At 31.2% G+C, this 16,643-nt stretch overlaps 1 protein-coding gene and 1 long non-coding RNA gene across 2 annotated transcripts; one reads left to right on the top strand and one right to left on the bottom strand.

Annotated features, from left to right (window-relative positions):
• Window positions 1–381: 381 nt before the first annotated feature.
• Window positions 382–917, top strand: LOC104878023 (blue copper protein 1a-like). Its single transcript, XM_010647700.1, has 2 exons — window positions 382–502; window positions 619–917. Exons 1-2 carry the CDS (start codon window positions 382–384, stop codon window positions 915–917), a joined length of 420 nt encoding a protein of 139 aa, XP_010646002.1.
• A 5,196-nt stretch (window positions 918–6,113) lies between these two features.
• On the bottom strand, window positions 6,114–8,396 carry LOC109121987 (uncharacterized). The gene is made up of 2 exons (XR_009467476.1): window positions 7,866–8,396; window positions 6,114–6,642 (listed from the first exon to the last, which is right to left on the bottom strand). It is a non-coding gene; the product is annotated as an uncharacterized LOC109121987 (long non-coding RNA).
• Window positions 8,397–16,643: the final 8,247 nt, after the last annotated feature.

Raw genomic sequence — 16,643 nt, 5'->3', positions numbered from 1 at the left:
AAATTCAAATATTTCTTTGTATATAGCAGAATAGTTGAGTCTTCCTTAAGACTAGGACTTCCTCTTGTATGTAGGAGTGATCTTGTTATTCCTCTGTGTATATGTACTCTATTTCGGTTAATGAAAATCAATAGAAAAATCATAATTGATTCTCATCTCGACAACATCCTCTGACAAGCTAACCCAACCTTTTCATGTTGTTTTTAAGGTTTTCAATGAAATTCTGATGGTCAAAACATTTAGCTATAAATAGACCCTTAGTTTAGACCCAAAGATGAAAATCACCTGTTCAAGTAACCATTGAAGCTGAACATTAGAAGAAACTTGATGACTACTCAACTTCAATAAGCTCCAATGGCTTCTAAGTGGTTTGTTAGCGCCATGGCAATCTTGGCATTTGTTCTTCCTGTTGTGGCCATGGCAACTGAATTTACTATTGGAGATAACCAAAGATGGACCATTAATTTCGACTATGAAGCCTGGGCTAAGGAGAATATTTCATGTTGGAGATAAACTAGGTAATGTAGGTCAAGCCTTAAGCTATGATTTCATGTTCCTTTTATCACTTCCTTTTATTCCAGCTGCTAAAAGTATTATGGTCAATTCTCATACATGCAGTCTTCAAATACATGGGGGGATGGCACAATGTCTTCAAATTGAATGGTACGGCCTTCACAAACTGCACTATACCACCAGCAAATGAAGCTATTACCACTGGAAATGATGTAATTACACTGGCCGCTCCTGGAAGGAAGTGGTACATATGTGGTGTAAACGACAATTGCGCAAACTATGGACAGAAGCTTGTCATCACTGTATTGGAAGAGTCGGCATCTCCTGCACCGGCCCTCTCCAACCCCATACACCAGCACCCAACTCTGCTCATGGGATCTCTGGGTCCAGTTATCAACTTCTGATGGCTGCCATGGTTGCTCTTGCCTTCCTAGCTGTTTGATGATCTGTTTTTATTCCAGGAGTACCTTTGATCATCTAGTTTTCAAGAATTTTCTTCTGGTTTATGGTTTTTTTATTCAATTATTTTTTATATGATTGAAAGAAAATGGTATCTTCGAAATATGAAATATGGAAAAGAGAAATGAGGATGAATACCTATTGTGACAGTCTTACAAATTTATTTATTTATTTTTTTAAAGTTTATTGATGTTTTTATACCTTGCTGTTTTATTTTTATTTAATCAATATAATATAAAGTTAATGTCGTAGTATGAAGAAATAATGTGAGCCTATATATAGAAGCCTTTAGATTATTGAAGAATGATGAGTTATACTTTCATAGACCACTCAAAGAATGAGAGGATATTTTTAATTTGCTTTCCACTTATAGAGACTTATGCTTTGTTTGGATTATGAAAATAATTAGGAAAGAATTTTTTAAAAAAAAAAAAAGAAATCTCACATTCTCTTATTAGGTTTAATGTAAGAAAATTAGAAGGAAAATCAAATTCAATAAAATTTATTTGGTTTCAAATCCTTCACTATCAGATGAACTTCCTCCCCTAGTTTGGTGTGATAACAAAAGTGCAGCTACCCTAGCTGCCAATCTGATCTTCCATGCCCGCTCAAAACACATTGATATAGATCTTCATTTTATTCTTGATAAAGTCCTTCATAAAACCCTTAATACGTATATTCCCTCATCTGGTCAGGTCACCGATATCTTCACCAAGCATCTTCCAAGCTTACAGTTCTCTACCTTTTATATCAAACTCTCCATTATCCCATGCCATATAACTGAACAACATAACATTACTAGGAGTAGTAACTGAACCTCAAGACTTGCAACAACAAGAATAGACTACCAGAAGCAACAACCGCACCTTAAGACATGCAACAATATGAACAGACTATTGTTAATGATTAGTTAGACTGTTATCAAGAACTGCTAAAGCGACAATTGCAGTTAGAAGGATTTGTATATATATATATGTAGTAGGCTTTAGAACAAAGTAATCAATAATAAATATCCTTATGATTTTTTTTTTGCTAAAACAAAAAAATCACTCCCTGGTAACTCGTAGCCTACTATGAATAGTGGTAATGATTGTCAAGGGTGGCCCTAGAGGTGGAAGGAGGAGTCTCTCTTTGTTATCTTATTCTTCTTCTTGAAAATTCCCTTCTTATCCATGAACTCCTTTAACTTCCCACTTTTTACAAACTCTTTTATATGTCATTTTGGACTTCAATACTTGTCGGTCCGATTCCCTTGATCCTCATCGTAGTCGCAATACTTATGAGGCTTGCACTCCCCCACTATGACCGAAAAGGGTTTGGATGGTCAAAATCCTTTCAGTGACTTAATCTCTTAGAGGATGTGTTACTAGGACACTTTTTCCAACATATGGTTGGGTTTGGAACGATTTTCTAGATGAAAGTTAATATTTTCTCCAGTTCGCTTCTTCTCTTCTCTTTCAATTTGAGACACATCTTTCCTATTACTTCCTGACTAGTTAGGAATTTGACCGAATGATGCTTCAATAAGGAGGGCACCATAGGAGGTAGCTTTCTTTATCATTGAGACTTCAGGTCTTCTCTGGCATGGCCAGTTTCCTTGCTTTAGCAAATAATCCCTACATGGTTGTCCGTGTTGAATTAGAGAATGAGTTCATGAGGTTTGAACCCTTTAGAAGTCCTTTGAAACTCATCATCACTGTTTGTGTGGTACATCACCAAACTTGAGATATTTCAATGTTAAATCACTGCAAATATGCATGCCTGTATTAACTCTCCTACACCTTTTTCTTCCAACCCCTTTTCCTATCAAATAGATTGAATATAGTATGCTATAAACACAACTTCCAAAGCTCAAGATTAATTTGGACAAGCGTTGATGGAACCATAATAATGTTGGTACCTTCAGACATAAGGGGAAGACTTTGCATAATAAGTGGTTATGTACCATCACTTGGCATAAATGCATTAAATACTTGTGGGGATCACTAGTACTGCTAAACATGTTGAACTTCGAGAGAACAATCTCATTGTTGTAGCCTCCTCTTGGAGAATGTCATGAGTAAATGGTGTTAAAACAATCTCTCACAAGACATGAAGACGATGAGCTTTACATTACTTTCTTGTATCAATAGTGGAGTCTTATTTGGTCCACCCCAGTTGCCTATTAAGGCCTTCCTCTAAGACAATAAGGTCTTGCATCTTAGATAATGTTTTGATCACTTAGAATCAACAAATCCCTTTCTTAATCATTTTCTCTTTAATGTTACTTTTTTTTTCTTTCTTTCTTTAATTATTATTATTATTATTATTATTATTATTATTATTATTATTATTATTATTTTGCATGTAACCCTTTGAATTTCACATTTTCTTGAGCTAACACCCTTGTTTCTTTTCACTAGCTCCTCTATTCTTGGCAAGGTTTCCTTGTTTTCTTTCCTCATCCTCTTTTCCATTGTGGTTATCTACTCTTAGAGTTGTAGGAAAGCTGGAAGGTCCTCATCCAGTCACTTGCCACTTGAGTAAGTTTGCATTATGTTTATCATTTAGGTTTTTCTACCACCATGATTGGCATTACTCAATACAACAAGAAAAGATCTGTGATAAGCAACATTAGTAGAGGGAGAATTTTGCAAATCAATCGGCAAAAAGACCAATTGATGTTGAATCATCATTTCATGAGTCTATATGACAAATTGAACCTCTTGAAGAGTGAGAGCATCGTTTCTTGAAGTAAGATTAACAATGATTGACTCATATTCAGGATAAAATCCAATAAGAATATAAAGAATAAGATCTTTATCAATAATGACCTGACCAATATAGTTAAGATTGTCAGTCAAACCTCACATCTTAAGAATATACTCCTCTACACTAAGAGCTCATTTCTTCAATGTCTATAGCATCATACAAAGTTGCATCACTTTGGCCTTCGATTGAGACCAAAAAAGTTATTCACGTATGGACCAAAGTTCAATAGTAGTAGCACAATGATTGACATGATTGAGCATTGATTCGCTCATCAATAAAAGAATCTAGCTTAAGTTTGATCTTGACCTCTTCTTGAAGTTCAATCAAGAAGAAAATGAGTTTTCACCCAAAACCTAAATAGATAAGAAATTGAAAGATGAATGGAATAGAAGAATCAACCCATTTTTTTAAGGAAATATATTGGAATATAGTTTGGAAATCAAGATGAAAAAGGGAATTTTCTTAACAACCAAACATCCTTAATTAGATAAGGATAGAGAGAGCTCACGAGGGAAGGATAATGGCTACAGGTATCTCTTCCCCAAAATAGGAAGCAATTTTAGGTTTTAAATGGAAAGAAGCCCTTGATCTCGTGGTTAAGAAAAACCAACTTGAATTGATTTGACCAAAACCTGGATTGATCTTGGAACATGACATTTAAACACTTAGACAAAAATAGTTATCCTAGTTTCCTCAACTCTTTTTAGAAACAAATAGTTATAGAAGAAACACTTTGAAAAACTTTGGTTGATTCCATCTCATCCATCTGCAACCTCAACTATATACCTTGGTCTCTTAGTAAATTCAATATCTTGATCTTCATTAGGCTAGTAGTTCGAGGAAGGATTTGGAAAAATTGAGTTAGGAAATACTTGGGAAATTTTTCTAGAATTGCTGATCCAGCTAAACACTCATAAAAACATAAATACTTGTATTACTTTATCATAAAGTTTCCCTTATTGTTTTTGAGTCTTTACAAAATCATCAAACAATTTCCAGCTGGGTGTGAACAATGTGTAGCTGGATGTTGTCAATGCCAATGCAGTTGTGCTTGTAGAGACAAGTCTCAAGTAGAGAAGAAGCATTGCTAAAGAACAAGTGAGAACAATGTGCTCTCTATATGTCTTTTAAGTGTGTGTGTGTGTGTGTGTGTGTGTTTTTTTTATCTTTAAATATTTTCTCTGAAAAACATAGTTTTGAGAAGACATAAAACAACCATGTTTTTTAAGTCACCATTTTCCAAACACGTTTTTAAGTGTTTTTTTTTATTCTATCGAACAGAAACCACAATTCCCTGCAAAGCCTTTATATTCCTCACAATGCTCTCCATGGATAGTTTATGCTATTATGAAGAAATAATTCCGATATTGATGAGTACAAGAAGCAACACATAGCTTATCACAACTTTTAACCTCTACAAAGATGAACATGATGCTTCCATCACTAAGGTACAGATGATAGTAATCACTTCATCTTCTTTAACTGAATCACAATTTTTTTGGTAGTTGAGTGTGAATTTCTAGTAGGGTTTTTGCATTGAAGCAACTTCAAGGAACCATTAGTAGATCTTTAATTAGATTTACAAAAGTAGTACTTGTATGCAACATTCCAACTAGTCCTTTCTACACATTGTTAATGAGTAAAAAAATGCATGCAATTCATATTTGAGTCTTTATCTATTTTTAGGGAAACTTGAGAAACTTCCAATCTATAGGCACTTGATGCCTGCATTGCATGAAACCTTTTGTTGCATCAAAAACCCTAAAAAATACTTTGCAAATGTGAAATTTCCATAGCTAGTACTAGTAGAAACTAATGATTTCAAGAACCCAATTGAATTATGTTATTTACATATTTCACAACAAAAAGAGCAAATTTGATTAAGATATACTTACTTTGTGTGATTGCTATGAGACTTGAGAAGGACTAGAAGGTGATCAAAGAGCTATTCTACAAGAGGAACAATGTCTCTCTTGATGATGTGGTAGTCAAGACACTTCAAGCATTACAAGGATGGTATAAATATGTTTTTTTTTTCACATGCTTGTTAATGTATGGATTGAAGCAATTTAGGCTAGATTAGTTGGATTGACATCAACTTTAGAGCTTGAGTTGATTTGAGATATCACTCAATTAGATTAATTAATGTACAACCTAAACTTAAAGTAGGGTTAAAGTTTATGATTTGGTTCCTAGAAGAAGTCGGCCAATTAACCTAATGCCCTAAAGGGCATTATGCTATGAAGATAGGTTTTTTGAAATTAAATGATACTATCACATAGTCTCCTGAATCCAAATAGAATATTATTATATAACCATGCTTTATAATATAATGATATTGTCACACACTATCCTTAATCAATTAAAAGACATGCTTTGGAACTCAGTCATACTAGAATTAATGATTTATTAAAGTTTTACTTCATAGTAACACCACACTTATTATTACACTTTGCTCTTATAAACATAGGAAAATAAAGCATAAGTAGAGTTTGATTCAAAGAAAAAGAACAAGTTCATCAAGAGAGGCATTTTTAATCACTTCCATTAAACAGCTCTTTAAACCAACGTGACTAAGAAATCTTTATAATTTCCAAGAGCTACATCTTCGATCTTCTTGGTTAGAGGAGTTCCATATTGCTTATTATATTCCTCAGCAATGACCTTTATATCAACATTGGCTTGGGTTACAATAACTCGAGTTAGGGCTTCTTTTTCATTCTTGTTTGCATTAGCTTTCATTACCGAATCTAAAATCTAAGATTAAAAAAAGAAAAATAGTCCAAGAAATGTTTCAACAAAAAAGTAAAAAGATCATTTTTGTAATGTGTTATAGTGAATTTATCTCACCTTACTGAAATACATCGGAGGAGCATACAGGCAATAAATCGTGTCCTTCAAACTTGGCTCATCAAGATCCTAAACAATGAGGAATTATATTAAAATTAATATTTTTGAAAGCTAATTCGTGGAAAAATGAGTTCTAATAAATATTAAAATGAAAAGAATTGTTCAAAGTAACACAAGAATGAGAATAGTTTTTTTTAAAAAGAATTTATAAAAAATGGCTGGAGTTTATAAACAATATAATGAATAAGAATAAAAATAGAGTAAAAAAAAGGCACATGAGTGGACCGCACAAATAATGTTCCATGATTCAAAACAATATGTTTTTCCGTTCATAATTTTACATGTTAAACTATTAGCAAAATATATATTTCAATTTAATTACTTCTTAGAATGTATTTGGTATGTGAAAATAGAATAAAAATAAAGATAAATCATAACATCATGTAAAAGAGAAAAATCAAAATCCTAAAAAAAAAGAAAGAAAGAAAGAATTTGTATCCACAAGATTGAAATTTTAATTTCATTCCTATATTTAATAAGTAATTTGGATTTAGAAATGAATAGGAAATGGAATAGGTTCCTTTTATTCCCATTCCCATTTTCTATTCTAGTGTTTCAAATATTACATAATTCTTTTTTAACTCTTTTGAAGTGAAATAGTGATAAAAGTAGAGGAAAATGGAAGAGAAGGAAATACAAGAAAGAGGGAAAATGAATAAAGAAAGAGAAAAGAAGAGGACAAGATAACAAAGAAGGATAACAAACACTACAAGAAAAAAACCTTTCGTTGACAGTTTTTCACCATCAAGGTAGGGTATACCTATCAAGGTATGTTACTATTTATATATGTCATCTATGCCAGTGTCAAGAAAAGTTTAAATCTACCTTGACATTTACATATGTCAAGGTTGTTTCTATTTCTACCAATGATCAAATCTTTGTTACTATGACATATGTCAATGTTTCTTTCACTTTTGTCAAGGTTCTCGGACTGAAATACCATTTTTCGAAACTCCAAATCCAATCTCCACTGTTAGAATGAAGATCAATGCGTCCTAAACGTGCTCCTAAAATTGCAACTCAATCGGACCACGAATTGACTTCGATCAAAGCTAATGATCAAAACAGTTCGGAGAGAAAAGCCCACCAAAACAAAGGTTCTATTTTTGGCTGAAAGATGACTCTCCAAAACTCTAAATCTGATCTTCACCGTTCAAATTTAAGATTAATGAGTTTTGAACCTCTCCTCCAAATTTCAGCTCGATCAGACCATGGACAAAGTGGCATCGTACCTTTGATGAAATCTGGGCATGATGTAAAAAACCTGCGTTTTTCTCTCTTCTCCTCTTTCTCTCTAATGACTGTCCAAAACTGAAAATCCAATCTCCACCGTTCATATTGAAGATACATGAGCCACAAACCTCTCCTCCAAATTTCAACTCGATCCGACTACGGACGAAGCGGGATCGGACATTTGATGAAATCTGGGTATGATGAGAAAAACCTGCGTTTTTCTCTCTTCTCCTCTTTCTTTCTAATGACTTTCCAAAACTCCAAATCCGATCCTCACCGTTCAGATTGAAGATGAATGAGTCATGAAACTTTCCTGCAAATTTTAGCTCGATCGGATCACGGACTAAGTGGGATCAGACCTTTGATGTAATCTGGGCAAGATGAAAAAAAACCTGCATTTTTCTCTTCTCTTCTTTCTCTCTAAGAATGGTGGCTCTCCCCCTTCTTTCTCCCTTCTTTCTTGTCTTCCAAAAGTTAGGGTTTTCAATGAAGAGTGAAAATTTAGGGTTTTCAGTAAAGAAAATGGTAAAGGCTTGTTGAAGTATGAAATATGTCTTTCCGTCCCTTCCTTTTTCTTTTTATAGGACTTTATAACAAATTCCAAAATACCACGCATGTCCTTTTTCAATAAATTAAAAATAGTATTCTTTATTTCATTTTCCAATAATAATTTTTATATATTAAACTCATAATGAAAATTGATATTAACATTACTAAAAAAATTTATTAAATATTAACTTCCTTAATCAAAATTGATTGTTGTCACTTCAATTTATAATACTTAGTAAGTAAATTAGATATACACATATCAAACAAATTATTATCATTATTGCTTTTATTTAAGTACCTTGAATACATTGACTTATAAATTATCTGTCAAGATTCTATTATATAAGTCATGAAAGAATTCAACAAATTTTATATATGTCATTATTGGTTTAAACAAGTTGTATATGTCATAGTTGTTCACTAAAATAAGCAACATTGACACATATCACCTTAAGTCAAGATAATATATGTCAACAATGACCTTTTTTCTTGTAGTGAAATACTAACTTTTAAGTCTAATACTAATTAACTTTCATTTTTTTTTTCTCTTTTTTTACTTTATTCATTTATTAATGTATAAGTAAAGAATAAAAAGTGCCTTTGATATGCAGGAATTGAAATATGATAGGAATATTGGATGACATGTATTATGTAAAAAAAAAAAAATCATTTTTTTTGGTAATAATTTTTTTTATTATTGTTATTTTTTTATTTTTAAGAAAAAGTATGTTTTCGTATACTTATGTAAAAATAATTACAAAATAGGAACTTTGTAAAAATAATTCAAGTTTAATGTACTCATCCAGTCAAAGGTAGTACCTAGAATGGTCAAAGGTAGCATTTATATAATTAAAATGTAGTATTTGAATTATCAAAGATGTAATTTGACCAAAAAGTGCATGAAATGCTAATTATTTTTAGATAACTACTTGAAATTTGTATTTTATAAACTACAGTTCCTATTTTGTGGTTTTTTCATATAAATGTATGGAAACATGCTTTTTTTTTTTTACTTCTTATTTCCATTTTTGAAATAATTCAAATGTAATAATGATTGGAAAATAGAATGGATTTCCTATTCCTATTTCATATTCTAATGTTTCAAGCAGGCCCTAAGAATTAACAAATATAATATCATGATTATGTTATACCTCTTCAATGTTCTTGTTAAAAGTCTCCTTGTAACATTTGAAGATGGCCTTGAGATGAGGCTTGCTTCTTGTTGCTAGAATCCTTACAGTCTCTTCATCTTTGAATAGCTTCTTCTTTTCACCATATCTATTAATGGATATACCAAGTTTTATAGCCTCTGATCTAACTGCCACATCATTAATTCATGATCCTTCATATCTGTACGTACTTACAAGTGCTACCAAAAGCTGTTGATACAAGAAGCAATTTTTCATTACATTATTTCATGTTGATAATAATATTTGTTGCATGGTTTCTTTATGTGGTCATGAGTTTTTAGTTATCATTAGAGAGAATGTGTTTGATTAAAGCTCTCCAAAATCAAAGATGTGGGAGGGAAAGAACAATGTTTGGTTGGTGGGAAAAATGGGCTTTCAAGTTTTAAATTGCGATATGTAATGGGCTAGGTTCGGCAAGAAGAAGACTTAGAGGGTGTTTGTCTTTTTAGTTTTTGGTTGAAAAAAATTTGCTTTCAGACTTTAAGTTGTTTGTTTTTCTACTTTTCGTCACTTATTATAAATTTTTAAGTGAATAGAAAAAGCTAAAATTTGGCTGAATAGAAAAAGCCAAAATATTTGGCTTTTCTAAATGGAAAAAGTACTATGTTGTTTTTCTTTATTTTTTAATACTTAATAGAAATAAAATATTACAAAAACAAACAACCTAATACTTAATAATATTAAGCACTATTTAGTTTTAATCTATATTTAAAATTAAGCTAAAAAAAACAAAAAACACCTTATGCCTTTTGGTCCATAAATGAACTTCAAATTGGATCCAACATATGATAAAGCTTGAAGTCCAATTTACTATGGTTGGGCTCAAGGGTTGTGGTACAGGTTCTTGGATGGAGTTTTTGAAGTGTTGGACCAAACTAAAATGAAATCTCAACTATTGAGTTGATATTTGATGATATTGATTTGATTATGTTTTACAATAGTTGTAGGAAGTGTTTTTAGCCTAAAAAGTGTTTTTGAAAAAAAATTAGATGATTGGTAAAATTTAGGAAACACTTCTAAAAATATGAAAAATCACTTGTAGTATTGAAAAGTCACTTGTAATATTTTTTAGAGAAACACTTGATAAATGATTTTTGTAAAAATATTTCCAAAGAAAACACTTCCACTAAAAAGACTGAGTAAAAACACTGTCAAACACACTTTAAGAGAGTATTTAACAGTGTTTCTTCTTGAAGTGTTTTTAGTGAAAGTTTTTTATTTACAAGTGGTTTTAGGTGATTTTTTAATTTTTTTTGAAGTGTTTTCTAAATTTTTTCAAACAATTGATTTTTCTTCAAAAAAAGTTTTCTTTTTTCTTTTTATACTAAAAGTGCTTTGTAGAAACATTATCAAACACACTCTTAAGTTACCTTTCAAATATGACCAAGTTTCTTTCTAAATATAATCATCTTGCATAATTATGATCATGTAATTCTTGATTGGTTCATTAACATGACTATATATATTACCTCTCATAGTATACTAACCAACACTGCACCATATAAAACTCCATTATTGAGAAAAAGACACAATTATAGGACTTTCTAAGAGTCCAACTAATGGGGACAAAAAAAAGTTCGACACTCCAATTGTAGAAGAGTAGGCTCAAAAGATCATTTGCAATTGCATATCCTTAGGCCCAAACATCATTTATGGAGAAAATATATGTTAGAAAGAAAGACAAATGCCATCTTTTTAAGAAATAATTAGTCAAAATGCTCCAATAAATTAATAAGATAGAAATGCTCTTTACTTGATAAAAAATTGCATAATATTTCACTAATCTAAGTCAAATTTAATTTTCAAATAAAACAACTAAAAATAATGCTCATATACTTCAAATATAGTTTGATGCAAAAAGGAAAAAAAGAAAAAAAAACGTTACTAAAAGTAGTACTAACCTGGCGTTCGATGCCTTCAACTCGGGAAGCAACGTCTTCCTCCCAAGAGCTCCCAAGAGCTCTTGGATTCACCTTAGAGGGACTGGTATGCTTTCCTAGCTCCCAAGAGCTCGTTTGATGATCTGGTGCATGCAAGTTCAATGAGTAAGCCATATGCTTGAGGGCGTCCGTCCAAAGCCTTCCTTGCCATGCGAGCATCTCTTTCCCAAGGATGCATGGTCCATTGCACCACAACATCCTGACCACAAAAATGTTAAAAAACTAATCCTATTATTGCAAAAACCAATATTTAAGTCATCATTTGTCTCCTTGTGTTTTCTAATTGGCTTGTAATTTTTGTTTTCTCATAAGAATTAATTTTTTTATGATAAAATAATATATAAATATTTTTAATTTTATGTTTCGCATAAATACCTAATTTTATATTGGACATATAGATACCTGAAAACACAGAAATTCCTTTACTAGAAATGCAATATGATAATCTTGCCATCTCTCAAACAAGAAGTATTTATCCTTAAAGAAAGATGGAAGAACTTTCATTCCTAAAAGTTGTCAAGTCTTCTGGATGCCATTTTATTAAGATCTCCATCATTGATTTCTCGTCAACTCCAAGTATTCCTAGAAATGTAAATCAAGATTATTTCAACCTTCTAATCAATATTAATAATGAAAGAACAAAGAAACAATTTGAAATCATATGGGACATGAGATCATATGAAATCATCCATATTGTCACAAATTTTCACTAGAATTATTAAGAAAATAACATGTCACAATAAGTACAACTAGAGTAAACAATTTGAATGTAAAAGAATGCAGTTGTTTGTGATTTAGAAAAAATAAAGTCAAGGGAGAAGGAGAAAGAACCAGAGAAAGCCTTTGTGAGAGTGCAGCTCTCATTTGGTAAAGACATAATTTTTCTCCCTTCTTCGTTTGGTTTCTTTTTCCTTCTTTTGATGGAGGCAACAAGAATGGTGGCCTTCTTTACCTCCATCATGGAATTAATTTTATAAGTAAGCTAAGGGGTATTTAGGGTAAGTAAGAAGACTAAAAAATGGAATGACTTGTGGGAGGGGGGAAATGTCTTAATTGCATGTCAACATCATAGTGTACTTGCTTAAGTTATTTTTGAAGTTTTATCCATTTTAAGACTTGAATATTTTCAATTTGATTTTGAGTCAGACTTGAGAGTGGTTTTAGCTACTACAACTATTTTTATAGAGAATTATTTAGTGTCTATGTAAATAAAAAAGCAGTAATTTTGATAGTATTCCTAGTAATATCAATTTTTTAGAAGAAGCATTTACCAATAGGACTAGTTTAAGAATCATTTCAAGAGATTCTTAAAAAATTTTAAAGTAATTTTTAAAATTTTATCAAATGCCTAATTTTAATAAAATTTCCAAAATCATTCATTTTTTTTCCATTAAATAAAGTGATTTTAAAATTTTATTAAATATCTAATTTTTTTAAAATTTTCAAAATCACTCTTAAACACCCTCTCATAATCAATTTTCTAAAACCTTTTCTTCTACACATTATTGTAAAAATTTAACTTAAAATACTATTATGTCCCCATACAATTATTTAATGAGGAATTAACAAGAGAAAGGTCATTAATGACATTAATAAATCATAGAAAAAAAAAGATGAAACATGTGTTTGATTTTCTACTTTCTTTTATTGGATGGAAAAAATACTCAAAAATATTTTATAGAGAAGAGAGTTGAAAGAAGGAGAACATGGAATGCACAAAGAAAAATATTATTTTATTTTATCAACATTAGTCCATTTTGTCTATTTCACAACTTCTTTGCTGAATTAAAAATCGAAGGTGAATCTTAATGATGAACTACACCTAGAGAGAGAAGGGGGGTGAATAGGTGATTTTATAAATACCTTTTGAATCTATATAAAATCACTTATTCGCCCCTCCCAAGTCCCCTAATCCCCTAACATATATTATCATTCCCTTTGAATCGTCACGATTTATATTCCTTTCTTTTAACAGCTATTCAACAAAGGATAAAGAATATCACAAGCAAGAATGAATGCAATAATACCCTCCCAATAGTTTATAAATACAAGTCACATGCAAATGCTTTAACACTCCTTAATTACATTAATTCATAAGAACAATTATCTTCCTAATACATTTCCAATTACCTCTTGATATTATTAACAATATGAATAAAAAATTATTCAAGAATATCCAAAAGGTAATTACACCCATTTCAGCTCATATTTCATCCTTTCAACATACATGCTTAAGTAACAAATGATATCTAACATTGGAAAGGAATCAAATAGTAGAATGAGAGCAAAAAAGACAATGACACAAGATTTTATGTGGAAAATCTCCTTAGATATTAAAAAAACTATGAATCTACCAATGATAAAAAAATTCCACTATCAAGAGTAACCAATGCGTAGAAGGTTTTACTTAACTCAAGTTTGCTAATCTTTCATGGATTGCTTAACCAACACCTTCTCACTTCAGCTGCATGCCTTCATCTTTTGGAATATTCTTGAAGTCCTCACCAAGCTTCACCTCGACTTCTTCTTGAAGTTCAATCAAGAAGAAAATGAGTTTTCATCCAAAACCTAAATAAATAGTAATTGAAAGATGAATAGAATAGAAGAAGAAAATGAGTTTTCAGCCAAAACCTAAATAAATAGGAAATTGAAAGATGAATGGAATAGAAGAATCAACCCATTTTTTAAGAAAATCTGATGGAAAACAATTTGGAAATCAATATCAAAAAGAGAATTTTCTTAACAACTAAACACGCTTAATTAGATAAGGATAGAGAGAGCTCAAGAGGGAAGGAGAACGGCTGCAGGTATCTCCTCCCAAAATAGGAATCAATTTTAGGTTTTAAATGGAATGAAACCCTTGATCCAACGGTTAAGAAAACATAAAGAAAAAAGCAACCTGAATCGACCTGACCAAAATCTAAATCGATATTGAAACAAGGCGTTTAAACACTTAGACAAGAAAAGTTGTCCTGACCTCCTCAACTCTTTTAAGAAATAAATAGTTATAGAATAACTAATTTGAAAAACTTGGTTGATTCATTTCATCCATTTACAACCTCAACTACATCTTTTGGTCCCTTAGCAAATTCAGTATTTTGATCTTCATTAGGCAAGTAGTCCAAAGAAGGATTTGGAAAAATTGAGTTAAGAGACACTTAGGAAATTTGTCCAAAATTATCAACCTAACTAAACACTCACAAAAACATAAATACTTGTATTACTTTATCATAAAGTTTCCCCTATTATTTTTGGGTCTAGAAAAATCATCAAAGAATTTCTGGACAAGGTGTAGCTAGATGTTGCCGATGCCAATGGAGTTGTGCTTGTAGAGATGAGTCTCAAGTAGAGAAGGAGCATTGCTAAAGAACAAGTGAAAATGATGTGCTCTCCATATGTCTTCTAAGTGTTTTTTATCTTTAAAAAAACTTAAAAATAAATAAAACCCGAGATGGAATGGTCATATGAGTTTTAGGTAAAGTGCCGTTTTCTACATTCCCAGACAATATCTCGTTATTTTCTCAGCATCCTAGAAGCAATATTTTCTCGGTATTCAAACAACTGTATCTAACCTAGAGGTTGATTGATTGACTTTGGAATAGATAGTTGCAGTACCTTGAACTCAGAATCGATCCAATCGTAGCGTTTGGAGAAGAAGTTGTGTAAACAGCCTTCGGGTGATAATGGGCTGGACTGAGCCAGGGCCAGCCCAGTTTTTGAACAATTCGGCTGTGAGTGGGTTGCTTTCTTGTCATAAGCCCTTGCTCTTTCCCATGGTTCCATCTGGATCAAACCTCCGTTAAGATTGAGGGTTAATTTCACTCCCCACGTTATATTTGGACTAAATATATCTTACCATCGTTAATTTGAAATTCCGTCAAATATTTCAGATATTCTTTTCATTTATTATTTTTATTCATTTCTTATTTGATTCAAAATTAGAGAAATATCTATTGAAATTTCAAAATTTTGATGACTAAATATATTTAGTACAAAGTTGAAGGTAAATTGTGAAAAATTCGCAAGTTTTGATTAAACAAGATATGCAGAATCATATAAAGCCGAGAAATTCTCTTAGCCTACAACTATAAATAACCATATAAATATAATAAATTTTCATAGCCCGAATCGTATAAATTTAAAATTCATTTAAGTTGTTCCTTCATTTCTTAGACCCTTTTGGAACTCTTCTTAATTTCTCTATGGTTCCCTGAGAATAATATCTATATCTAAAAATTTTAGAAAAAAAAAGTGTTACATTTCCATATTCTCAATAGGGTGTTGTGCATCCAAAGGAGTAAAAATTCTAATTTAGTGTAATATTAACAAATTAAAAAATATATATAATAATTTATTCACATTATACATTATCAAAACTTTCCTCATACAAAAAATTAAATTAACTAGGTTTGTCAAATTTTCTATTATAATCATATATATAGTTAAATATCCATTTTTTTGTGTAAAATAAACTCTTCAATTTATCATCCAACAATTTATTCAAATATACATTTGATATCATTTAATCATTATATATAAATCTTCAATCCAAATGCAGATATGATGCAAATGTTTACATATAATTAAACAATACATTGTTGTTCTTGAGCTTTCACTAAAAGATACACATTTGTACTCAAGTACTCTTCTATTCAAGGTCTCCTTAGGGTAAACTAGTGTCTTTTAGAGATATCTCATTTTATATGAGTAGACTTGGATATATATCGGAGAGAAATATTTTGGTAATTTATAGTGAATTTTGCTTCTTTTTTTTTTTTTTGGAATTTATAGATATTTTACCTATTTATCATCGGTTTATCGCGATATTTTGGGATGGTCAACACGGTCAGGGGCCGTCAACGCGGCATGTAGTTTTGGATATATATGGGAAAGAAATATTTTGGTAATTTATAGTGAATTTCACTTTTGCGATATTTTGGGATGGTCAACATGGTGGGCGGTCAACGCGGTATGTAGTCAAACTTAAAAAATGATTTCTTCACTGCGGGGCTCAAACCCTGCCAAAAGGTTTGCAATGCTTTGAGCCGACCACTAGGGCACGTTTGCTCCTTATTATATAAGTTGCATCAAATAAATA

The sequence above is a fragment of the Vitis vinifera genome, chromosome 13, assembly GCF_030704535.1.
Source record: "Vitis vinifera cultivar Pinot Noir 40024 chromosome 13, ASM3070453v1".
In the NCBI taxonomy this organism is placed as follows: domain Eukaryota; kingdom Viridiplantae; phylum Streptophyta; class Magnoliopsida; order Vitales; family Vitaceae; genus Vitis; species Vitis vinifera.
This window is presented reverse-complemented; position numbering and strand designations above follow the sequence as displayed.